Source organism: Microcebus murinus, chromosome 12 (genome assembly GCF_040939455.1).
Source record: "Microcebus murinus isolate Inina chromosome 12, M.murinus_Inina_mat1.0, whole genome shotgun sequence".
In the NCBI taxonomy this organism is placed as follows: Eukaryota; Metazoa; Chordata; class Mammalia; order Primates; family Cheirogaleidae; genus Microcebus; species Microcebus murinus.
Genome location: NC_134115.1, coordinates 6,096,509 through 6,122,567, shown reverse-complemented (window position 1 = coordinate 6,122,567; position 26,059 = coordinate 6,096,509). Strand labels below are relative to the sequence as shown.

General features: G+C 39.7%; 1 protein-coding gene and 1 pseudogene across 3 annotated transcripts in view; both read right to left on the bottom strand.

Moving 5' to 3' along the window:
- LOC142874257 (large ribosomal subunit protein uL18 pseudogene) lies at positions 1–22,895 on the bottom strand (annotated as a pseudogene).
- FAM120A (family with sequence similarity 120 member A) overlaps positions 1–26,059 on the bottom strand; it is a 116,404-nt gene that overhangs the window by 68,176 nt on the left and 22,169 nt on the right. For all 3 annotated transcript variants that reach the window (XM_012738519.3, XM_020289222.2, XM_076008481.1), the window contains exon 3: positions 22,904–22,986. In XM_012738519.3, coding sequence (XP_012593973.1) covers positions 22,904–22,986 — 83 coding nt within the window. The remainder of the gene's footprint in view (positions 1–22,903; positions 22,987–26,059) is intronic.

Sequence of the window (26,059 nt, the reverse complement as noted above, 5' to 3'; positions counted from 1 at the left end):
ACAAATGCATGTGTCAACAGCGGGCAGTTAGCACCCAGAACCAGACTAATCTGAATGTACAACCCAGAAATTCCAACACGGAGCTACCTTCTATAATTGCATCATAACCTATGAGATCCATTCACCAGATCGTGGCCCTAGGACATCCCAAAGTCTTTCATGTTCTGAAGCTCCAAAAACTGAGTTTTTCTCCCAGTTGATCAAATACAACTCAACTGCTTAAACCATGTTAGGTAAAAAAAGCATCTGACAGCCTTTCACTGCTTTTGAGAAGTCTGAGAACTGCTCATGACTAATGCCAAGCTCAGGAATTTGCATCATATAACAAGCAAAGTACACAGCAGCCCACAAAGAAGCCCTTGAGCCACCATTCTCTCCCTTTCTTTCAACACCAACAAATAGGAAGGTCTAGACTGGCATGATGTTTAGGTTGGAGCTCAGGACACCCTGAAACTACAGGCATAAATGCAGATACCAAGTACCTGAGTCCACCTTAAAAGGCCAACTTCAGCTCTAAACTGGAGAAAAATGGTATTGCCCGTTGTGGCGCATGTTTGATGAAAGAATGACAGAGATTATGAAATAAAGTGTTAGAAATATCTCATTATCCAAAGACAGTTGATACCAGAAAAAGTAATTAGACTTTGAAAAAGAGGGCAAAAACATTTAATAAGGGCTTGGTGGTAGCCAGAATAACAGCCTTCCAAAGCTGTCTATATTCTACTGTCTAGAACCTGTGAATATGCTGTGTATGTGGCAAGATGGAACTAGGGTTGCCAGTAAGCTGACCTTGAAATAAAAATACTGTCCTGGATTATTCGGATGTGTTCAATGTAATTACAGGGTCCTCTAAACGTGGAGAAAAGCAGCAGAGGACTCGGTGCAGAGCGATGTGAGACAAGGTCTTGACAGCCGTTGCTGGCTCTGTTGGTGGGGGGTTTTGGGCAGCTGCAGGAGGCTGGACAGGGGCAGGGAGCATCCTCCCCAGGGCCTCCAGAGGGACCAGCCCTGGCTGCACTGTGATTTTAGGCCACTGAGACCTATTTTGGATTTCTGGCCTCTAACACTAAGATAATAATGTGTTGTTTTCAGTAAAGTGGGAGGGGGGAGAGAGAGAGAGAAAGATTAGAAAAATTCAGTAAATGGAATCAAAGAAACCTCTGGAGAACATATATATTTACACTTTGAAGTTATTGTCATGCAAATTTCCAGATGCGAAAGACTACATTAAATTTCCCTTTAAAAAAAGCAATTGTTTTTTCATAAAAACAATCTTTTCCCTGTTTAAATAGTTGCTCTTTGTTTCCTAGAGAAGCACTCTCCCTTTGTTTTGGTTATTAGTATTTGGTGATGGTAAAATTGCATTTTCATGGCCTACTACTAACTTGTGTAATGATGTGGACCATAAGTGCCTTCCTAGACCCCATTCCTTTTCTGAGGAAGTGGAAGCCACGCTCCAGAGTGAATGAGCATATGGGAAAGCACACTAAGACCAGTGCAGGTAGTACGTTCAAGGGGATGCTTTCATAATCCCACTGTAGGCAAGTAAAAGAGCCCCTGGGCAGCTGTGGAGTGGAGGCAAACAGAGACCCTGAGGTGTGCTACACTTAAGTCATTCTCAGGCTCCTGCTACAAAATAATCATTGGACATACATGGAAGGGGCAGCCAGGTCTGAGGAGGGACCACTGTCTGGGACTCCAACCCTCCTCATCTCTACATTAGTTTTGGGCAAGTAGACCACTCAAGTCTTGATGCTCTACCAGCCAATGACTACCTCATTATATGTTGCATGCAATATTTGAAATGATCATTTTAAGCATTATACACAAAACAAATAAATAACAATACAGCAAGAACAGAATTTACAGGATATAAAAAGGCCAGGATATATAAATTTACAGAATTTACAGGATATAAAAATGGCCAAAATTTGAAAAGGGCTTTCCTGCAGGGGTAAGGAGCTCGTGGGGGAGGAGCACAGCCTCCTCTCTTCAGGTAGACATGCAGTCCACAACAGTGGTTTACACCTGTGACAAAAGTGACTGGGCAACCCTGCTTAACTCCTACCCTACTTCAAAGTAAAAATGACAGAATTTGCTGCTTTTGTTCCTATGGATATAGATAAGGAACAAATGTCTATAAATGAACAGATGCTATAATTAAACTGTTTCCTAAATCATTTTGAGTGGCTAAATAACACCAAAGATGTCACCTGTTTTAACACTGAAAACACTGGCCCTTTACAATTTGCTGACTACACAGCCACCCTCCACCACCTGCTTCCCGGGCAGCTCCAAGCCTCTGTGACAATCGGCTTGCTTCCTTCCAGGCTGGTTCCTAATCTAGGCTTCTAAATCCAATTCAAGATGAGCTCTCTGACGTCTTCCTTAATCCTTAAGGTCAAGACCTGGCCTGCGTCTGTTGCCAGCGTCTGTTCCCTGAGTGCAAAAGAACTCAGAGGTGCCATCCTAAGGGCCTGGTCACAATAGCAAACCCCACCCCTACTTAAGAAAGGAGCTAGGTGACAAAAAGATCCAACACCAACCCCAAACCATGGGGATGTGTGGGAGGATTTTACTGTATGGGAGACATTTTAAATTGAAGAAAACAGCACATAAATTAACTTCTAATATGTATATGGTACTTTTATCATGTCAAAACATTTAACAAGTTTCAAAAGGATTTACCCTAGAATTCCTTTTAGTAGCAAAATTCCCTGGTACGTTTAAATAAAGATATATTTACAAACATCCAATCTCTATATGTTTATACATATATACATACATATAGATTAAGGTATTTATCGATATACTTTAAACTGGGATAAAAACACTATGATACTTGCTTAGCCACAAAAAGTGTCACCAGCTGTGCTGCTAAACCTTCCCCAAGATTCTAAAATAGCATGTGGTTCATCTCATCACAGCTAACTACACAGGGTTAAGTAATCTCTCCTTATCTATTCATAAAACTAAAATTAATGCTCAAACCAAATAAGTGTTTGCTGCTTTGAGATAGGCCACAAATATTGTCATGAAAATCCCATTTCCTTTTTTCTTTAATCAATTTTTTACTTTTGCCACAAATAAACTGCAACATACCTAAAGTTGGAAACATATGTACTTTCTATCATCTAAGGATAGAAAGTAAATTCTGTCTAATTAAAAAGCAAATGTTTATTGACCAATTGCCTTTTATTACTTGGTAGTAATTTCACTAATTATGAGATACTGACTTTACAAGTAAAGAAAAAGGTTCAAGGCTAGAAAAGACCTCCAAAAGCTTTAGCCCAACCCATGCCTCTAGGCAGGATCTATAAATAATAGATGGATATCATTTGGGTAGAAATTGGTGATACTTGTCTCCATGCAAAAACATCTTCTGTGAAACAATCTTTCAGCATCATCTTTTTCTCAATCTCCTAATCATTTCCTACTGAAAAATTTGTCCTGCAATCTTCTAAACATCACTGACTGATGGGTGCAACATGGTAGGCCTCGCTGAATCTAGGATGCCATCAAACCTGACCCAGATGACCTTGCTACAGAGGCCTCATCTCTCTGACATTTCACTATCAGTAAGTATGATCCCTTCTTTGTCATTCACAACAACCTCCCATCTTTTGGCCACTCTTGACAATCTTTAATTTGTATTTTTTTAAAAAATACTCGACAGGAGGCTGTAGCCCTGGAGCTGGGTTGGTGGCATGGGTGCCCAGTTGGTCACACTCCCAAGCCTGCTCCCTGAGCGGGCAGCTCTAGCAGCACCAGCAGCACCTCTGCCACAGCCACGTGGTGTGAGGCTTCAGCCCCATCTCTAAGCAGCTGGACACCCAGAAGGGCTAACTTTCGGAACAAACAGTAGGTATTCTCACTGACAGATATACCAGTCCAGCACTGGAGGTAGACAGGATCTAAAGACGACAGCAAGCAGAGGATGGCACTCACAACAGGAAGTCCATGGAAACCCTATCATGCACATTCTCAAAGAGCACTCTCACAGGAAGCCCTCACTGTAACCACTTATTGGTTACTTCAGATAGAAAAGATCTTTGATTCTTTAGAGATAATGATTTCAGTCAATTATTTCAGCCATTCAATGGGCACCTTAAGGAAACTAAGAAACAACTACATTACAACAACATTTGAACCCCCACAGAAAACAATCTCCTCCTGGTTCCTGAAAGCAAAATAATAAATAATTTAGCCTCTGCTAAAGAAGCATTTATTTATTCATAGTTTTCTAGCATTTCACTGCTTAAAATTCTGCAGTCTCATTCTTGGCTATATTTTTTAAATCAAACATTTTTCTACAGCTGTGAGTTCATTCAAATGAAGTTACCATGTTGTATCTCAACTGTTAAACTAAACCCACCATGCCACAGTACTCAAAGGATTCAGTTAGAATCCAAGCTTCTTTTTCACATAATATGTTGATTAAAAACTCTTCCAAAACTTTCTAAAATGTATTGCCAGAAAGGATAATTTGGCAGGGTCTTAACTTTCACGTCATGGCACTAAAATGCTTCTGCCCACAATTGACATGACAAAGTCCCCCCTTTCCTTCCCAGTTTCTGTCTCACGTACAGCTCATGAGGTGGGAGGCTGCATCCCACAGAGATGTGGGGGGAATCCAGACATGGGATTTTTGATACATCATGCATCAACATTTCATGATGTACATGAAAACTGAAATTTTGTTTTAATCAGTTATTTCCTTCATGAGGTTAAGTTGTCGCATCACATTTCATTTTTATATAGATCCTGCCCCACTTCTAAGTGTCTCAACACCCCATTCATACCATTTTTGGTTTTTTTTTAAGACAAAGAAAATGAGCGTTTTCCAAACTAATAGGTGTTACATTTTTGTGTTTGACAGTACTCTTCCCTCTTTTAAGAACGGATATTCTCATTCAAAAATTTTCTTCGTTTTGGTTCCTTTTTCCCTTAAATAACTGTTAGTATGAGCTTTTTCCTATGTAGAACACCTCACAACTGCGTACTCACAAGAAATGGAATCTATCATATCACTTAGTGCGCTCACTAAGGGAACAGGGACCATCGTGAATATCTATACTGCATTTTTAAGGTAAAAGAACTTCAGCATTATGTTGGCCACAAGATTGGGATGAACACATTTATGTATACTAGTTTCTTAATACAAAAAGTTAGGCTCCTTTACCCAAAGAAACTATATAGCCAATTAAACTCCACTGGAGATGTGTGTGCACATATTAAAAAAGGCATAAATAATAAAAGTTTCACTTATTCTTTAAATAATCTTCCTCCTATGCATATCTCCTCATACAGAATATATGGTTTTTAGCCATTTGAGTCTTTTTCTTTATAGTGGCAGAAATTTGAAATCCTTCAATGTTCAGGAAACTAAAGTCACAAACTGTTTGAGCCTCTGGAATAGTATATTCATTGTTGCTCACCAACAATATGTATGTTGGGAGTTGGGAATGAGGTATGTGGAAGGTAACTTTAAAGGTGATAACAATTTATTATAAACCGGTTTGTCCCCAATCTGTATAAATGACTTAGAGATGTAACTTTAGTAAAAATATTTATAAAGTCTATTTTTAAATGTTGTCTAAAACTGATGTTAGAGTAGGGGAAGATGAATATATTTAGTTGGACTATATTTTACTTATTAATTTATAGTAAATGCATAATAAATGATGTGGTTTATGACTGAAAATGTTTTATTTATAAAGATGTTTAGAAAATATAATTTAATGTAAGAAATCTAAATACTTGAAAGAAGTTAAGTTAAAAATAAACATGCAATGTGTAAAAACAGATTTGTGTCTGTTTTGTTTAAATAGTACTGTAGCTACATATCAATTCTCTTACTGCTAATTAGGTCCTCTTAAGTATGTCAAAGTTCCTTGGTATTTTATTTTGCTTTTGGGAATCCAAAAATGTGCTGTTATGGATTAGTTAATAGTATCCACATTTTCAAAAGCTTTATATGAAGTATTTGAACATTATAAGAAACTGCAGTACTACCATTTTGGTTAGTCTGAATGCTTTTAAGGCACTGAAATAAACCTGAACTAAGTAAAAAAATGAGACCAAAAAGACCTTTCCTGATGCTGCCTTGTTTCCAAATTTCACATAAATGTTAAATATCACATACATTTCTGCAAGCACCATGGCTGTTTCAATTTTTATCTTATCATCTAAAGACTACTCAATATTATGTTATTCACAAACAGGAATATGTACCACTGTTTAAAATCAATTACTGGGGCAGCAATAAAAATAGTACAGAATCCCAAACCACAAATACCACAGTCAGTCTCTGACTTCCACATGCTCATCATCTGTGTCCATCTGGCTTGATCTTTAAAATCCACTCAGTGGATATATCTCTATGGGATTTATAAGCTAATTAAATATACCATACAAAACTATGATTAAATACTTTGAGGCTGTTCGTGCTACTGCTCCCAAAGTGTCTCTTGGCTGCTCATTTAAATCCAAGTACACAGAAACACAAGTTTCACATGACATCATTGCTAAAGCAGAAGAATGGACCCTACTTCATTACTGTTCAGAAAGCAAAGTGCAAAGATTATAAACATTCTGTTCTGGCAATTTTGGGGAATAAAGTGAAAGCTGGATTAAGTCAATATTCACTCACAAGGGCCAGCTGAGGTGGCTCACGCTTTAAATCCCAGCACTTTGGGAACCACGGAGGGAAGACTGCTTAAGGTTAATAGTTCAAGACCAACCTGAGCAACATAGCAAGACCTTGTCACTACAAAAAAATAGAGAAATTAGTTGGGTGTGGTGGTGAGCGCCGGTAGTCCCAGCTACTCCGGAGGCTGAGGCTGGAAGATCACTTGAGCCCAGCAGTTTGAGGTTACAGTGAGCTATGATTGTGCCACTGCACTCTAACCTAGACAACAGAGAGAGACCCTGTCTCAAAGAAGAAAAAAAAAATTCACTCATGAGTGAGTCATGTACTAGAAAACAGGAATGCAGAGCAACTCTCCAAGTTTCCTGACTTAAAGAAATTCACATTCTTCTTGGTGACAAAATGTTGGCCTAGTTTCCATGAGAGCCCTGAGAGGACACAGGTCTGGGGTGCCAGAGGGAGAAATGCTTCCTCCATCCACAGCAACGGTGGATGGCGCTAAGTGTGGTTGCCAAGAACCTACCACTACTGCAGTCCTCAGCTCCAGCAATCTGTGTTTTAACAATCCCTCCAAGCTACCTCATCACCAAATGTACCCTGCAAGTCCAAGATTTTCTACTAAAACAGTCAAGAGAAAGGAAAACATTTAAACATTGTAATTGTTATGCATCATGAAAGGTCATGCCTTCAAAATTCTTTAAAAGTTATTATACACATCAGTATTTTGTATACATTTGCCTAAATAAAGCTATGAAAAGGCTGCGAAAATACAGTTAATCACAAATAATTGGCTAAATGTGATTCTAGCTCCACAGATGGAAACTGCTATGCAGATTACTGAAATAGTCAAAGGATTTAAACTGAACAAAGAAAAGTTCTTCATCCGATTTTGCAGGCCTTAGAGGCTAGGGTGAAAAGGCAAGTGGCCTCAGTTGCACCAGAGCCTGGGCTCCATCCCACAACAATAGGGTTTCTTTATGAAGAAGGGCCATCAGTCCAAAGAAGAAATTGTAGGGTACGATGGCCAATTTCCTCTTGGGGGAAGGGCTGTCATTTGTTATAATACTTGTGAGTGTTATGTGCCTAGGTACTGCTTCAAGTATATATTATTTCATTTAATCCTTACAACTCTATGAGTAGTCACCATTAACATATACGTCTTACAGATGGCTTACTAAGTACTTGCCAGAGCCAACTAGGCGAGCAGCTGAGTGGATTCTCCACACTAAAAAGACCACTCCACTGTGGTCTTTTTACCTTCCATTCTAAATTGCACCCTTTTAAAATGTTGAAATGTACTTTTTAATGAAAAGGCAGTATATGATGAATTCCTTTTTCTTAATATTCTTATTTAGAAAAATTAAGAGTTGGAAACAAAATGGTAGTCTTCTCAATTTTTTTTTAAACAAATTCATGGAATTCAAACCACTGCTGTAGATGAAGAGAGCCACTAAAAGATTCTAAACAGGGGAATTATGAGATCAGGTCTAAGTTTAGATTAATCATGTTAGCCATGTGGAAGATGGTTAGGAGAGAAGATCAGTGAAGAAGGAAGGGACATGGCTCCCACACCAATCCGAGAGAGCAATGACCAAGGCAGAGGTCAGGAGAGGGAGCGGTGACTCAGGTAATGTCAGAACAAATGCAGAGATGGGAAAGAACTGGAGATGACTCCTAATTTCTACCCTGGATGACTGACAGGGACAATGGTATCACTAGCTGGGAAATACAATACAGGAGGATAAACCATTCTAGAGAAGATAATGAAATATTTAAATAGAAATGTCAAATTGGTGTGCAGGTGGAACATCCAAGTGGCAATAACTGTGTGGACAGTTCAGGAAAGGGCTCCAGAGAAATACATTTGATGGTAGCTGAGACTTCAGCACGGATCTGCCAGAAGAGTATGTGAGTCGCACCGAGGTGCAGATGGGACCTGTAGAAAGCAACAGAGAAGAAGAAAAAGAAGGAATGCAGACAGTGATGCGTGCAAAGGCACGCAGGAGCTAGCCAGTGAGGAGAGGAATATGAGGCTGAAAATCATTCATGAGATCAGGTAATGGAGGCATCAGTGTTCTTAACAAAAGCAATCCCACGACAGAGAGATCCAAGTAAGGAAGAGTCAAGCTGATGGGGCATGTCAGGGTGTACCCTTGGAAGATACATGGTGAGAAGGGGAAGAGAGAAGACAGGAGTCAGGAGAACATGGCAGAGACCTGGCCGTATTTACAAACTGAGGGCTGAGAGCCAAGGGGAAGGAAGAGATTCTATAGGAGCCAGGGGGCCTGCCAGGACAACATCCCACAGAAGTCTCACAAGATGTGTTCAAAATGGCAAAGGCTCAAGAATGCCAGGAATACTCTAGTGTCAGGCTAGAAAAAAGGATGCAAAAATGGGAAAATAAATGTGTACTTGGGGAAAGAGAAGTTGAGGAAGACCATGCTCAAAGGTATCAATATTCTAGCATAAAGAATCTGCTAAGAGAAAGCAGTGTAAAACTGAGTGGAGGCCAGGAAGAGAGTAATAAGTGCTTCAGGTCACTGTGAAGGAGCATAAAATGATACTGCTAATAGGGAGGGCCTACCTGCAGTCAGACGCCAGCATTTTTCAAATCAATTTTACTCAGATAACTTACATGCAGTAAAATCCACCAATCTTAAGCACACAATCCAAGGAGTCTGACAAATGCATATACTAGTATAATCACCATCACAATCAAGAAAATATCACATCCCCATCACCCCAGAAAGTCCCAGTGCTCTCCCCCTTCCAGCCCCAGCCCCAGGCAACCACAGGTCTGCCTTCTACCGTGTTTCCCCGAAAATAAGACCTATCCATAAAATAAGCCCTAGCAGGATTTCTAAGCATTTGAGCAAGCATATAAGCCCTAAGCATATAAGCCCTACCCTGAAAATGAGACCTAGTGATGGGCGTGGCTAATCAGAGTATCTGCACAACCCATGCATTTCGTCATGGGGCGGTAAAGAAGACGAGCGGCCCTTCTCATCTGCCCCATCGTGACAGCTACTACCCAGAGGTGACCGGAAAGGTGCGGGCAGCCCCACCAACAAGGTCGGCTCCCTCTGTCAGGTCCTGGCCATCCTGTGCGTGCTGCAAGCTGAGGCTTTAAGGGAAAAATAACACATCTCCTGAAAATAAGCCCTAGGGTGTCTTCTTGAGGAAAAATAAATATAAGACCCTGTTTTATTTTCAGGGAAACACAGTATCATTATAGTTCTGCTTTTTCTAGAGTTTTATATAAATGTGATCAGATATGTTTCCTTTGAGCTTTTGGATACATACTTATTGCAAAGATCAGTAATGTGTTACCTTCACTGCTATCTACCACTTGAAAGATATAATAGGTTGTTTCCAGGTTGAGGTTAAAACAAATAAAGCTGCTAATAAGAACATTCACATACAAGTCTGTGTATGAACATGATTTTCCACTGTCAGGTGTGGGGACCAGATTTTAGGTCCCCATATCCCCTGGTTCTTGGTTCCCAGTACCGAAGAAGGGTTACTGGTACTGAGTTGACAGAGCAAACGAGCAGATCAAGACAATGCAAGCAAGCAAAGCGTGAAAGTTTATATTAAAGCACAGTACATTCCAGAGAAGGAATGGGTCAACCCCTGAGAGTGGAAGACACCCTGAGTTTAATAAGATTTCTCCCTTTATGTTGATTCCTTAATTTTATGTTAAGGGGGGGGGGTGGAATATTTGGTTTTTCTTGGAAAAAGGTGGAGAATTCCTGGAACTTGGAACTCTCCCCATTTTTAACCTTCTAAGGCAATTTCCGGGGATTGCCATGGTATTGGTAAACTGTCATGGCACTGGTGGGTGTGATTTTTACTATGTTAATGAGGGTAGGTTACTGAAGAATACTGTCACTTTACTTGTACGCATGCTCCAGAAACCCTCATTTGTGGTCTTGATCGTATCTCTACTTTGTGGCCTTTCCAAATCTTTCTGGTAGGTCAGTCCTTGGGGACCCCTTGACACATCATCTGTGCCTTCTTGGAAGCTCCCCTTCTGGTCAATTTGTTCTTCCTAGTAGACAAAGCATCTCTTAATGTCATCTATTTCTCAATAGAAACCCCTAGACAAAACATCTGTTCCCCTTCCTTCTTGTCCCAACCTAACTCCACCTCATAAAGACCTAGAAGCGAGATTACTGGGTTATATGGTAGACAGTAAGTTTAACTATAACTGTTTTTAAAGTGGCTGTTCTTAGGATTCTGCATTCCACAGCAACACAGAAAACTGCAAGTGCTCAACATCGTTCCCCAAACTTGGCATTATCAAGGGCAGAGGCCCTTGGGATGCCCTTTGCCCTTAATAACACTGGGGGTAGAAGGTAGCAGTGACAGGAGAAAGGAGAGATATTCAAGTTTATGACATGAAATGGAGCCATTCTAGAAGACCCAGCATATGACTCTGGGACAGAGGCTGCAGTGGTGTAGATGGGAAGATCACTTGGATTAAGGAAGACTAAGAACAATGAAACTCAGTTGTCTAGTGGGTGACCTAAAGCACAGTGAAGTCTAAGGACTATGGAAGGTAGGAATGGGGACAAGATGGCAGAAAGTGACGGAGTGGGTAGAACAGCCAGGAGCAGCACAAACCAGTATACTCAGATGGCTCAAACCCCAGAGAGCTACCAAAGGACACCATCAAGAAAGAGAAAAGACAATTCACGACGAGATTATAATGTGTAAATCATCTAATAAGAGAACTGCTACTAGAATATATTACAACTCAGTGATGAAAAGACAAATAACCCCATTTTTAAAATGGGCAAAGGACTTGAACAGACATCTAAAATGATATAGAAATGACTAATAAGTACAGGAAAAGATGTTCAACATCATTAGTAATCAGAGAAATGCAAATAAAAACCAAAAGGAAAAACCTCATTACATCCACTAGGATGGCTAAAATAAAATGAAAGACAACAACAAGTGTTGGCAAGGATGTGGAGAAATCAGAACCCTCACACATTGCTGGGGGAAACAGAAACTGTGCAGCTGCTATGAAAAGCAGTGTGGTGGTTCCTCAAAATGCTAAACATGGAGTTACAATATGACCCAGAAACTTCACTCTTAGGTACATACCCAGGAGAAATGAAACATATGTCCACACAAAAACTTATACACAAATGTTCGTGTCAGCATTATTTATAATTGCCAAAAGGTGGAAACAACCCAAATGTTTACCAACTGAAGAAGGGATAAACAAAACGTGATATAACCGTACAATGGGATATTACTCGGTCATAAAAAAGAATGAAATAATGACACATGGTACAACATAATGCTTGAAAGCATTATGCTCAGGGAAAGAAGGCAGACACAAAGAACACGTACTATATGATTCTATTTATAAGAAATGTCCAGAATAGGCAATCCATAAAGACAGAAATGATACTAGTGGTTTCCAGGGGATTGGGGAGGGAAAAGTGAGGAGTCATTGCTAATGCACACACAGTTTCTTTCTGGGATGACAAGAATTTCTAAAATTTGAGACTAATGATGGTTATATAGCTCTATAAACACCAAAAACCACTGAATTGTATACTTTAAAGTGATGGATTTTATGGTACATGACTTACATATATCAATAAAGCTGTTTTTCTAAAAGCGGGGAGAGAATCACTCTACAAGTGGCAGCAAGAGCCTGCACAATGTGTCCACCCTGTGACTGGTCACACAGGAGAGTAATGGACTCCGCTGCAGAAGGTGGCAGAAACACTGCCTAGAGGGGACAAGCCTCAGTGAGCATGAAGACGGCTTATACCAGGAGTCAGAGGGAGATGGGAGAGGGGCCAGAGTCTCAAAGACACAGCAAAAAGGGTCAGAGAGAGAAACCGACCCTGGACAAGGCCTGTGAGCAAGAGACTTAAGAAAACAAGACAGTGGACACATCCAAAACTAGTAGTGTGGGCAAGCCTTCTGTTTCTGACCAAGAACTAGTCTTGGAAGGAATGTGCCTGCAAGTACTAAATCTGGTATCAGAGTTGGCTGGGTGGAGGGTCCCAGGCAAAATCTCTTACAAAGGGTGACGCTATCCAGGCGGAGAGCTGCCCTGGAGCCTTTGGTATGCAGTTAGAGCATGACAAAAGCTACCATTTCATCTGACTGGAGACAGGGGGCAACACTGGACTAGGATTACGGAGCAGCGATAAGAGTGTCATTTCACTAAAGGGTTGTCATGACATTCAGAGTAAGATGAGTGTTCTGAGCAGGAAATGATGGGGAGACCTGGTTAGGAACAAAGCTGAGGTTATGGATTCACAGGGTAGGAAGTAAGCTAGAAAACGTTTACGCACTTACTTTTAAGACTAATATTAGGCCAGGCACGGTGGCTCACGCCTGTAATCCTAGCACTCTGGGAGGCTGAAGCAGGTGGAATCGCTCAAGGTCAGGAGTTCGAAACCAGCCTGACCAAGAGTGAGACCACCATCTCTACTATAAATAGAAAAATTAGCTGGGCATGGTGGTGCATGCCTGTAGTCCAAGTTACTTGGGAGGCTGAGGCAGGAGGATTGCTTGAGCCCAGGAGTTTGAGGTTGCTGTGAGCTAGGCTGACGCCAAGGCACTCACTCTAGCCTGGGCAACAAAGCGAGACTCTGTCTCAAAAAAAAAAAGAGAGACTAATATTATTCTGCTTATTTAAAATAAAACTGGAACTTTGCAGGCCTAAGCACAGAAAGCAAAAAATACTACCACAGGGCTTCCCTTTGTTTGCTTTTCTCCTGGTCTCTCTCCCAGAGGCATCAGAAGTGCCAGCACTACCAACACTGTATCTTTCAGATCCCATTCAGACTGTGCATGTCTTTCCCTTGCTGGCCTCTGTTCCTGCTCCTGCTGGCTGAGCTGTCCCTTCCAGGTCACTCAGGAAGAATTCTGTTTGGCAGTCCCACTCACTCCATGGGAGGAGCCAAACTGAAAGCAATCCTGTAACAAGGAACACAAACCTCCTCCCACAACTTGTCTTCCTTGCTTCCCAGCAACGTGAATGGAGACCCAATCCTAATCTATAAAAAAAAAACCCAAAAAACAGAGGGCAGGTGTGGTGGTACATCTGTAGTTTCAGCTACTCAGGAGGCTGAGGCAAGAAGACAGCTTGAGCCTGGCAAGTTCGCAGTTGTCTTAGCGCGCCGTGATTGTGACAGAATAGCTACTGCACTCCAACTTGGGCAACAGACTGAGACACTGTCTCTAAACAAAATTACAAATTTTTAAAAAGATAAAAAAACTATTCTTGAGTTCCAACAGATTCCAGCAGATTCCTAAGAACCTCAAGCTTTCTACTTTTATCTTAAAACAAACGGAACTGAGAAATAAGCTCTAATTGAAAGATATAAACAAGAGAAAATCTTTTAAGTCTTACATTTAAAATTATTTCACTCAACAGCTCCACATATAAATTAAAAATGAGCAAAGACTAAATTTCTTGCTAAAGTAACTTTTGTTTCCACATTACGTATTTTTGTAGTGACTGAACTTTTTCATATTTTTATAATCAGAAAAAAGAGATGTTTTTAAAAATATAGGCCTGTAGTTAAAACAGTAAAAATGGAAAAGAAAAATGAAAACTACAAAGATTAACTAACAAGATCAGAAGGTTTAGTCAAATTACCTCATTTTGTCTGTCCTTATTTTTCCCCATATTTAGGAAATGCAGAAAAATAGAATAGAAAAATATTTAATCTATTTGCCTTGCAGGCTCCTAACATTATTTCTTCTGGAACCCAAAAAGTACTTAGATTTTAGGATGTTTTTCTTGTCTCTTACTAACTATAGAATGACTTATTGAGAAGAAAATATTAGGTTAACTTCAATTAACACTAATATATAAATAGGAATTACTTCTTTGGAAGCTTCATGGAGTCAAAACTATCCTCTCCTGCTATGATAAAAAAAAAAAGGTGAAACTCAGAAATAAGTCCATCTTTCTACTTATAATTTATATACAACTTAATTTAAAAAAGGATTTCAGGCCGGGCGCAGTGGCTCACGCCTGTAATCCTAGCTCTCTGGGAGGCCGAGACAGGCGGATTGCTCAAGGTCAGGAGTTCGAAACCAGCCTGAGCAAGAGCGAGACCTCGTCTCTACTATAAATAGAAAGAAATTAATTGGCCAACTAATATATATATAGAAAAAATGAGCCGGGCATGGTGGCGCATGCCTGTAGTCCCAGCTACTCGGGAGACTGAGGCAGAAGGATCGCTTGAGCCCAGGAGTCTGAGGTTGCTGTGAGCTAGGCTGACGCCACGGCACTCACTCTAGCCTGGGCAACAAGTGAGACTCTGTCTCAAAAAAAAAAAAAAAAAGGATTTCAGAAAGATAATGCCATCTGCTTGCCAACCTGTAGCTCCAATAAGGTTACATGGTATATTTAAAACACAATAAAACCTCAAAGTGCCTGAAGTGACGCGTCTCTTCTCTGAGAGAAGCTGCCCCATGGGCTGCATGAGACCCATCGGCTCCTCTAGCCACAGCCACACAGACAGGCACCGGGCACAGTGGCCACCAGGACACAGGCTGGCTCAGCCCTGGGCAGTAGCTGCAGAAGCCACCCAGGTGTCCATCTGGGAAGCCCAAGAGAAAATGACTGGTCAAGTCTGTCTTGTTTCAAAGAGCCCTGAGCTAGGCTGGCCCTCGGTAGGGTCTGCGGTGCATCTCAAACCTGAGGGTGGCAGTCCCCACAATGGGAAGGCCAGATGATGGCCCCATGGTGTACCCTCCACTCCTGGAGATCCTGGTGCCCACCCTTCTTGCTACTCTCTCAGAAACAGACCCAACTGCCATATTGTTCCCTAAAGGACACTTCAGTATCACGCAATGACTTTTGACTAAAGAAAATAAGACACAAAAAAATATAAAGTTAAAGATACTCTTGGGTAAAATTGCAGGTAAATTTAAAACAAAGTTTTCCTGATATAGCCTGATAGGCTGCCCTTGGTAGAGCCGCCTCAGGGAAAGATACTGCTGCTCAAGGAAGATGACTAAAAATACGTGAATCCAAATGGTAAGGTTATAAATGCTAAAAGATACTTAAATCAAAAAGGAAGAAACACAAGGGCTAGGAGTTGGAGGGAGCTTCTTAGAAGATGCTGAAGAAAGCAAGAGTGCTTTGAGAGAAGCAGTGTTAGAGGGTCACACAGAGACAAGGGAGTGACAAGGGAGTTCCAGGGACAAGAATGCAGCCAGGCCTAGGACACCAACAGATGCAGCCGGGTCAGGTCGACAAGCACCTCTGGAGAAGGCTCACCACAAGGAGGCAGGGCTTTTATAAAAAGAGTGGGAACAGTGGTATACAGAGAATAAAACAGAGACTTGGCCTAACTAGAAAGTAGAACTGCTGGCAAGGGAAAGTCCAAATAAAATCTGCAAGATAGGGTGTCCCAGACGTGGAGGGCAGAAGGGGCTCAGTGACTAAAAATACTCAGGGTCACAATCAAAAGGAATGGAAACACAAAACATATGAAACTGAATATGAAATTTAGGAACACAAAAACCATTAAAATGAATACAATGACCTGTAATTAATTATCCAACTAAATTATGTAAGTTATTATATCCAAATATTAGGTCAGTAAAATGTAGAACAACCAGGTTAAGAAAAACCTTCTATAAAGCACTCTAGAAACCCAAGATTCAAGAAAACCAGAGGCAACAAGAAATTACATTTTTAAAAAATGAAAGCCAGCAAACAGCTATAAAACATTTTTAAAAATTAAAACAAATCATTTTGTCCACCCAAAATAAAATCCCAAAACTGATAGGATGACAAAATCATGAAACAATTTTAAAAACCCAAGAAGTACATTTTTAAAAAGTGCTCATTTGGCATGTGTCTAGTGCCAGGACCACCACAGCCTCATGGCCCTTCTGCTGAGAGTATGCATCAGCTATGCTGCGCACTACCAGCTCACTAATCCTCACAGCTGTGCAGAGGCTGGAAGGCTCCCAGGGCACAGGAAGCAGGTATGCGCCACCACCCAAACAGGCTACAAAGCAGAGGTCAGGCCTGGGGCCTGAAGCCCAGGCTCTGCTGGCTCCGCTCTCTGAGTGCAAGGCTGCCTGAGGCCTTCTGTTTCTCATATATAATGCTCTGCCACACCAAAACAACTAATGGAGCCTAACATCTCAGTGCAACACAGGTTGTTGGGGGGGCAAGACAGGTTGGGGTGGGTGGGTGTCCTATTCAGAAGGCAAATAGGCAACCCGCCCACTTTTCATTATTGTGAACACAATAATGGATCTTCATAATATTAACACTGAGTCCAAAAACACATTGAAAGGATGTTCAATTTGTTTATTAAGTACATGATCCCTTTCAAAAACACTTCCATCAGAAAAACTTCAAATAAGCAAGGCTTTCCTCATTGTATAGAAGGTATTCCAGGAGTATATCTCAGCTATTCTAGGTAAGTGAAATATTTCCTTAAGTTTCTACAATCAATATAACAGAATGACTTACCGAAAGCAAAGTAAGGTAAACACAGCCTCAGGCTTGCCCCAGCCCCTTCTGTCTCAAGACTCTGCCAGGCTCCCTGCTCTGCAGGGCCTGGGCCTAGGCCTGGGTGGGGATGAAGGTGTGCTCCATCCCAGCCTCTCTGGGCCTCCCAGACTGCAGTGTGGGGCCTCAACAGCCAGGTCCCTGGAGGAATACATAACTCTATTTCTTTCTTTCATTATTGAGTTAACTGCATCTTAGAAGCTACCTCCCCACTCACCCTTGACCCCATCCTAGAGTTTTACATGTTACATGAAATGGCTTCCCATTTTTCTGAACACAAATGAAATATTCTTTACTTCTAAATCTAATAAATTTGATGCCCACCTAACTAGCAGCTCTAAATGTTTTGTTTGTTTGAGACAGAGTCTCACTCTGTCACCCCAGGTAGAATGCAGAGGTGTCAAAGTCATCGTAGCTCACTGTAACCTCAAACTCTTGAGCTCAAGTAATCCTCCTGCCTCAGTCTCCTGAGTAGCTGGGACTACAGGCATGCACCACCAGGCCTGGCTAGTTTTCTGTTTTTAGTAGAGATGGGGTCTTGCTCTTGCCCAGGCTCAAACTCCTGAGCTCAAACAATGCTCCCTCCTCGGCCTCCCAGAGTGCTAGGATTATAGGTGTGAGCCACTGTGCCCAACTAGCAGCTCTTAATGTTGACACTGAAGTATGAAAAACCTTAAAATTTGACTAGCACCTTACTTCCTATTTTCTTTTCACAATTTTAGGTTCTAAATATATCTAATATTGCATTCATAATCTAGTAATAGGCATGATCTACTCAATAATGACACGGCACAAAATAGAATTTGGTTCCCTTCCTAGCTTTCTTCTTTACAGATATTATCCAATGATATGATTGTCTCAGATTGTCTCAGCTGTTTTCCTGTGCTTCCTAGCCCCAAAGCAGACATGCTATTCTCTCAGCTTAACCAGAGCTGTGGACAGTGAGGGATGACTTCATGGTTTCTAACTTGGCTGAATGACAGTTGAGAGTTAAAAATTCACAGTGAATGGATATGATGCATGTAGTAAAGTGGGTAAAGGCACAAGTTTAAAAGATGAGTCTAAGAATGCTATTTACATACAAATCAAATAAAAATATAAAAATTTACAGTATTGTCAACATATTAAGGATTTTGAATGACATAAATTATGGACTACCATTTGCAACCAACCTGGGTAAGAGCAAGACCCCAGCTACTGAGGAGGCTGAAGCAGGAGGATGGCTTGAGCCCAGGAGTTTGAGGTTCAGTGAGCTATGATGATGTCACTGCACTCTAACCCCAGCAACAAAGTGAGAGCCTGTCTCAATAAATAAATAAATAATTATGGACTACTAATGACTTCCTACTTGTGGTATTTTGTGATTTTTATCAGATGAAAGTAAAAAGATGAAACTTTCTCATGTTCTTTATTATTTCCTTTTTAAACACAGTATAATGGATAAACAGCTGTTAAGGATATATGATTCTGTATCCTCAATTTCAAGCCTTCTTAGCCCATTCCTTTTATCACATTATATTTGTAATATCTTGCCTAAGTCAAAGTTATTATTGTTCACAGAGGGCTGGTTATTACATAAATGTATTATCTAATCAATTCAAAGTATCTCTTAACATACAATACCATAATCTTTTTTTTTTTTTGAGACAGAATCTCACTCTGTTGCATGGGCTAGAGTGCCGTGGCATCAGCCTAGCTCACAGCAACCTCAAACTATTAGGCTTAAGTGATCCTTCTCTCTCAGCTTCCCAAGTAGCTGTGACTACAGTCACCCGCCACGATGCCGGGCTAATTTTTTACTATATATTTTTAGTTAGCCAATTAATTTCTTTCTATTTTTGGTAGAGACAGGGTCTTGCTCTTGCTCAGGCTGGTTTCGAACTCCTGACCTTTTTTTTTGCTTATTCAATAAGTTTATTGTCTGACATTTCTCAAAAATCCTCATAAAAAAATTGCTGTTTGGTTTAGCTTTCAGCACCCCGTTCTCTGAGCTCTGAGGAAACTTGCCTTCTTTTGAGCTACCCAATCTTTCTTCATTTTGGGACAGTTCCATCTCTTCTTCTTAACTTCTTTCTTAGGCTTCTTCTCATAGACTGGATTATCTCGTATAGCAGCATGGGCTTTCTTATACAGCTCCTCTATCATGTCTGGAGTAACGTTGTTCTTTATGTATTGAGAAAACTGTTCCTTGTAATAAGCATCTTCGTCTTCTTCCATTAGATAACGCATATAATCTGCAACATTCTGACCCATGATGTGCTTCGATGTACTTCAGCATTAAATTCCTTGCTTTCAGAATCATAACCAGGGAATCGTTTGGTACTGTGAGGAATAGACAAGCCTCCATCCACGGCTCCCTTCAGGACCCCAAACATTTTATTGCCAGTCGTAGTTCTGGCAAGGCCTGCATCCAAATAGCACGTAAAAGCACCAGGCTGGCCGTCAATGCTTTCCACGTTGTATTCATCTCCTGTCACTCCCACTTGGCCTTCATAGATCTTGTCCATGCCAAACCTATTGAGAAGCCTGCGGGCCAGCAGCAGGCCAGTACGATATGCGGCAGCATAATTTGTCAGGCCAATCTTCACGCCATATTTTGTTAGTTCGTGTGCATAAGCTGCGCAGACTATCATATCCCCTTCTATACGGGCATAAGCAATCTGACAAATGATGTCTCTATTAGTTACACGAACTATCATTCTGTATTTGGGTGTATTGTACTTATTTTTATCCTGTATCAAAGCGTTTCCGAGCATAGTAATCAGTTTTACCCTCTCGTCGTATTCTGAATTTTACTTGGTGTCTCTTAAAGTAGGCCTTATACTTGACAACTTTAACAAACTCCATCGCGGCTCCACACTGACTTGCAGGCCCGAACTCCTGACCTTGCGGGATCCACCTGCCTCGGCCTCCCAGAGTGCTAGGGTTACAGGTCGGTGAGCCACTGTGCCGGGCCAATACCATAATCTTAACCCTGTCAACATTTCTATTCAATAAAAAAAATGAAGAATATTTGAGAAAATAAAACTCTAAGAATATTATGGAGATACTCAATAACTCTCCAAATTTTCAAAACATATAATTAATTTTATAAGTAGAAAAAAAAAGACTAAACTGGCAGACAAAATATATGCAATTCTGCACATGAATAACACTCCTGGGGAAAAAATTAACACATGCAATTTCCCCCCATCTAAATTAAGATGACTGAAATGGTGTTGCCTATATAAAATGTGTATAAAGGGTCAAAGCATAAAAGTGTCCAACAAATACAATTTCTGAACTCATCTCAAAGCCAGGTGTGTTTGCATTTCAGAATGTGACTTTCAAATCCTACACTTTATCAAGTCATGAGAAAAATACTTTTGGAATGTTTCTCCATTTTATGCCATATAATAATACTCAGCTAATTTCAAAATACATATGGTAACAATGTGTAAAACTTAACTAGATCCCAATTTTTTTAAAAATAACACTATACATGACACTTGGATAAGAACTGGAAAAATATGAATACAGTCCTTTTATTAAATGATATTAGGGAATTTTTATTAATTTAGTTGATGCAGTAAGAGTAAGATGATTAACTAAGACAATATCCTTATTTTTAGGTGGTGGTGAAGTGAGCTGAAGTTTTCATGGGTACAGCGTTATATCTGTACCTTATTTCCAAATGGTTTGTGTCAAAAACAAAACAAAACAAAACACAGAGATAGACACAGACTTTATGGCAAAATGTTGACAACTGTTGAACCAAGATGGTGGATATATAGATAAACATTTTCTACTCTTTCAACATTTTATAGACCCAAAATTTTTCTTATCAAAAAGTCAGAGAAAATATACATGTAATGTTATTGATCTATCAATAGATTAAGCTGGTTTTCCAGTAATTCTTTCAACAGCTCCTTACTTTTAACTCTATAACATATGCAGCAAGGCTAGTTAAACTTAGCCATATGCATATGGCCTGACATGCTGAGAGTTTCTCAATACTGCTCTTCGAAATAAAATAATAAATAAATCTTCTAAGAAACAAGCCTTAATTTGTCTCTAACTTATAAAAGCATAACACTTAACAGATCTAACAAACAAAAGATCTAGGTGCAGTGCTCTGAAGAACAGCTAATTACAGACTGCACTCCTCAAACTGCATTTCAGTCGTGACATCACCAGGAGCTTAGGGTCTAGGATACAGATCGCGTCACTTCATTTCTGAAAATACACACAGGAGGGACTCTATGGCCAAACAATCTCTAACAAGAGGAGAAAAACTAATTTTTGAATATAAGTTAAAAACAGCCCATACCGGCCGGGCGCGGTGGCTCACGCCTGTAATCCTAGCTCTCTGGGAGGCCGAGGCGGGCGGATTGCTCAAGGTCAGGAGTTCAAAACCAGCCTGAGCAAGAGCGAGACCCTGTCTCTACTATAAATAGAAAGAAATTAATTGGCCAACTGATATGTATATAAAAAAAAAATTAGCCGGGCATGGTGGCGCATGCCTGTAGTCCCAGCTACTCGGGAGGCTGAGGCAGAAGGATCGCTCTAGCCCAGGAGTGTGAGGTTGCTGTGAGCTAGGCTGACAACACGGCACTCACTCTAGCCTGGACAAAAAAAGCGAGACTCTGTCTCAAAAAAAAAAAAACAAAAAAAAAAACAGCCCATACCAAGAACTGTTAGAGAGAAAATGATGACATTTTACAGCATACAGTAAGAGATAAAAAAGAAAAGGGATTTTAAACAGCAAGGAACAAAATGAAAGAGCAGGAAGGGAATTCTACTTGAATCCTCTTCAATTATCACCAAAGTTAAGTGTAAATTAAAATATAGGAAGAAAAGCTCCAAATGGAAACTAGCCACCAATTAAAACAGTTTATGGAGTGAGGGTAATTATGACACAATTCAGAATTTCACAGGAAAAGAGTGTCTTCAGAAACCATTCAACCTTTGTCCTTTACTGTAAGGAAGCTAGTCCCAGAGCAGGAAGCAGATACAAAGTCTAAGTAAGTCTCTGTCTTCCCAGTTCCACAAGTCACAAAATGCACTTATAACTGACAAGTGATAATTACAATCTCGGGAGTTACTAACAAGTCCAAGCTGAAGTCTCTGACTGGCTCACACCAAACACAGAAGACTTCCCACTGCAGAAAGTCAGAGTTAAGTGCCTTTTCCCTAATATTCATTACTACCACAACAGCAAGGAAATACAAAGGGAGAAAGCTAAGAAAACACATAAAGTGCTATTAAAACAGTACAAATGGACCATTTCTATAAGAATTTGGATCTTCCCCATTATCCAAAAGGCATTAAAGCCTAAATTAGACAATTTTATAATTGTAGAAAATCAGTAAGTTAAGAAATTAATCAACTATGCTAAAAGATGTTGATTGATCTAAGTGACAGTGACTGCATTTCCTATTTTAAAAATTTAAGTAAGAAAATTAAAACATAAAAATTTCAGCTCAAGGATTTCTATCTAGATATAGGGCATGAAGAATTCCTCAAGTGGAATTTTCAAGGACATTTATAAATTTACCTACATACAGGGAAGAAATGATGGCTGGTTGTTTTTTAAGGCAGTGCAGATCCTGAAATTAGGTGAAAACATGATACTGCTAACTTTGTAGCATGTTTCCTTCTACAGTAAAGATCTAATTTATATTATTAAAGTAAGCAAAATCAATGACTGATTGTTACAAATGATGGAAATGAAGTGAAATTGGTACCTTTAGTGAGGCTAGTGGATGTTCTGGACCAAGTAAACTCCAATGAAAGGAAGCCAGATCTTCATCAGGTAGAATGTGATTTCCTAGAATATAAACATGAGTAACACAAAACAATCATCATAAGTGACACAGGGAAACTTATAAAATCACTGAATCTTGTCATCTGTGGATTACCTTTGTTTGTTGAGATACTACATAAAACTTCCAAATAGAAATTGAGAATATTTCTTCATTTTTTTTTTAACATAAAGCAACAAATAGGCAGACTCCTTGCAGCTGCCTTAAGAATGGTATGAATTTCCAACATGGTTCCAACAGCATTCAAACTTAAGACTCTATTCAACCTAAGCAACTTCCCAGCACAGTATTAAAAATAGGTCAATCTAATGATGTCAGGACGTTAAATACCAACTAGATTCAAGTTTTTATTTGTCCATGAAATGCCTGTGGTTCAAAATTATGTGAACTAGGAACAACAGCCAAATGTAGAATCTGTACAATTATAAAATCTTTCTTAGCAAGATTAAATGACAATGACTGTAACATGAATCAACATCCTCCTCCCATAATTTCCATTACCACCCACAAACATATGTGACAAACCACATCCTACAATCATACTCATGAGTGCCATTAAGCTGTCCATCCTATCAACCAGCAATGTGTCACAGACTACAAATAAAAAGTGTTCAATTGAGAAACTACATTTTGCGGGGAAATACTCTACTTTTAGGACAGTGCTTGCATGCCTGATATACCTGATCTTCAGGGTGTTATCTCAATGCGATTTAAAAGCAGTAATTTCCCAAGTAACTATGATTTTCATAACGTGATTTAATCACCCTCGCATTAAGATACCTGATTAATGAATTGGCTCCTAAAAGAAAGCAAAAAAGGTGAAATCACTTGCAACATTGCTATATCATTATATAGATTAAGCTTCCCTAATCCGAAAATCCAAAATCCAAAATGCTACAAAATCTGAAACTTTCTGAGCACTAACATGATGCCACAAGTGGAAGATGCCACACCTGGGTTGATGTGATAAATTACAGTCAAAACTTTGTTTCATGCACAAGATTATTAAAAGTATTTTGTAAAATTACCTTCAGGCTATGCATATAAAGTGTATAATATGAACATAAATGAATATCTTACTTAGATTGGGTCTTATGCTCAAGATATCTCATTACATATATGCAAATATTCCAAAATCCAAAACAAAATCAAATCCAAAATACTTCTGATCACAAACATTTCAGATAAGGAATACTGAACCTATATTCCAAACATATATAATGCAATAGTATTGAACTACCGTGATGTTCAGATGAGCAAACCTAAGCCATAACTGTCTAAGTTTACTGTGTTTTGTCTTCTTGTTAATGGACTGCATAGAACTTTATTGTGAAATATGAAGTGTCTGAGATTTTTCCTGAAGCTTCAATTTTTAATTTAATTTAATTTAATTTTTTGAGACAGAATCTCACTCTGTCACCACAGGTAGAGTGCAGTGGTGTCATGATAGCTCACTGCAACCTCAAACTCCTATGCTCAAGCAATCCAGCCTCAGCCTCCCCAGTAGCTGGGACTACAGGTACACGCCATGACATCTGGCTGATTTTTTCTATTTTTGGTAGAGATAGGGTCTCGCTCTTGCTCAGGCTGATCTTGAACTCCTGAGCTCAAGCAATCCTCCTGCCTCGGCCTCCCAGAGTGCTAAGATTACAGGCATGAGCCACTGCACCCGGCCATGAAGCTTCAATTTAAAAAAATATTAAGCAAACTCCAACATCAGTAATAGTCTCTATGGAAACTTGGGTCAAATACTTAAATGAATATTCCATCCAACTTTCCTAAAATAAAATAACTCGTATAGCTATACTTTCTATTACAGAAGGGGAAAGAAAAATCAGCTTTCTCATTTGGGGACATGGAAACTTACATCAAATCCAAAATAAAAAAAGCTTACCCAATTAGGAGCTTACCTATAACCTCCTTAAACTTTTTAAAGAGTATTCTAAGCCCTGAATTAAATCAACAAACTATTACTATTGATTTTGTTTTTCATTTATTTCAAAATTTCACAAACTAATTAGCTAGAAAAGTATGAGTTGCCATTATCTCCCAAGAAACATATTCAATGTTTCTTAAATAAGATAAACAAATATTCTTCCACATTTCAAATGAGCTAAGGCATCTATATTCTAAGAGCATGTGATTTTCATATTCATTGAAAGTCAATTAATATGCCAAGTCCTTCTACACTAACATTTAAGCAAATATGGAACTTTCCAAATAATGTGCCACCCACACACTCACTTTTAACATCAGAGGAAATATCCTTTTATAATATTTGAAAATATACTTAGAAGGTAAGTTTTTTTTTTTTTTTTTTGAGACAGAGTCTCACTTTGTTGCCCAGGCTAGAGTGAGTGCCGTGGCGTCAGCCTAGCTCACAGCAACCTCAAACTCCTGGGCTCAAGCGATCCTTCTGCCTCAGCCTCCCGAGTAGCTGGGACTACAGGCATGCACCACCACGCCCGGCTAATTTTTTTTTTTGTATATATATTAGTTGGCCAATTAGTTTATTTCTATTTATAGTAGAGACGGGGTCTCCCTCTTGCTCAGGTTGGTTTCGAACTCCTGAACTCAAAGGATCCGCCCGCCTCGGCCTCCCAGAGAGCTAGGATTACAGGCGTGAGCACCGCGCCCGGCCAGAAGGTAAGTTTTAATCTTCCAAATTCCAAAAGTCACAAAAGTTCCCTAATGAACTAAATTTGCATCCAAATAAACAAAGACAACTTATGAAATGAGAATTCTGTTGAGTGCTTGTTATAATATAATATATAATATAATAAAACTTGAAATGCTATTACAAAATATAATTTCTACTTGTGTAAAAATTATTTCAGAATGTTTATAAAAATCTTTTTGATAACTAAGAGTTTCCAAAAAGGACCCCACAACATAATTCCTCTTACACAAGACTGGATTGGATCGCTAACCCCTATAAAATACAAACTTTGAGCAAACTGAAAACACCGGATACCACACAGCTTCGAAAAAGGGCCTGGTGTGTCCAAAATAGCCCCCCAAATCCGATCAGAACTGTGGATTCTAATCACACAGGAATGCTTCACTCCAAAATATATT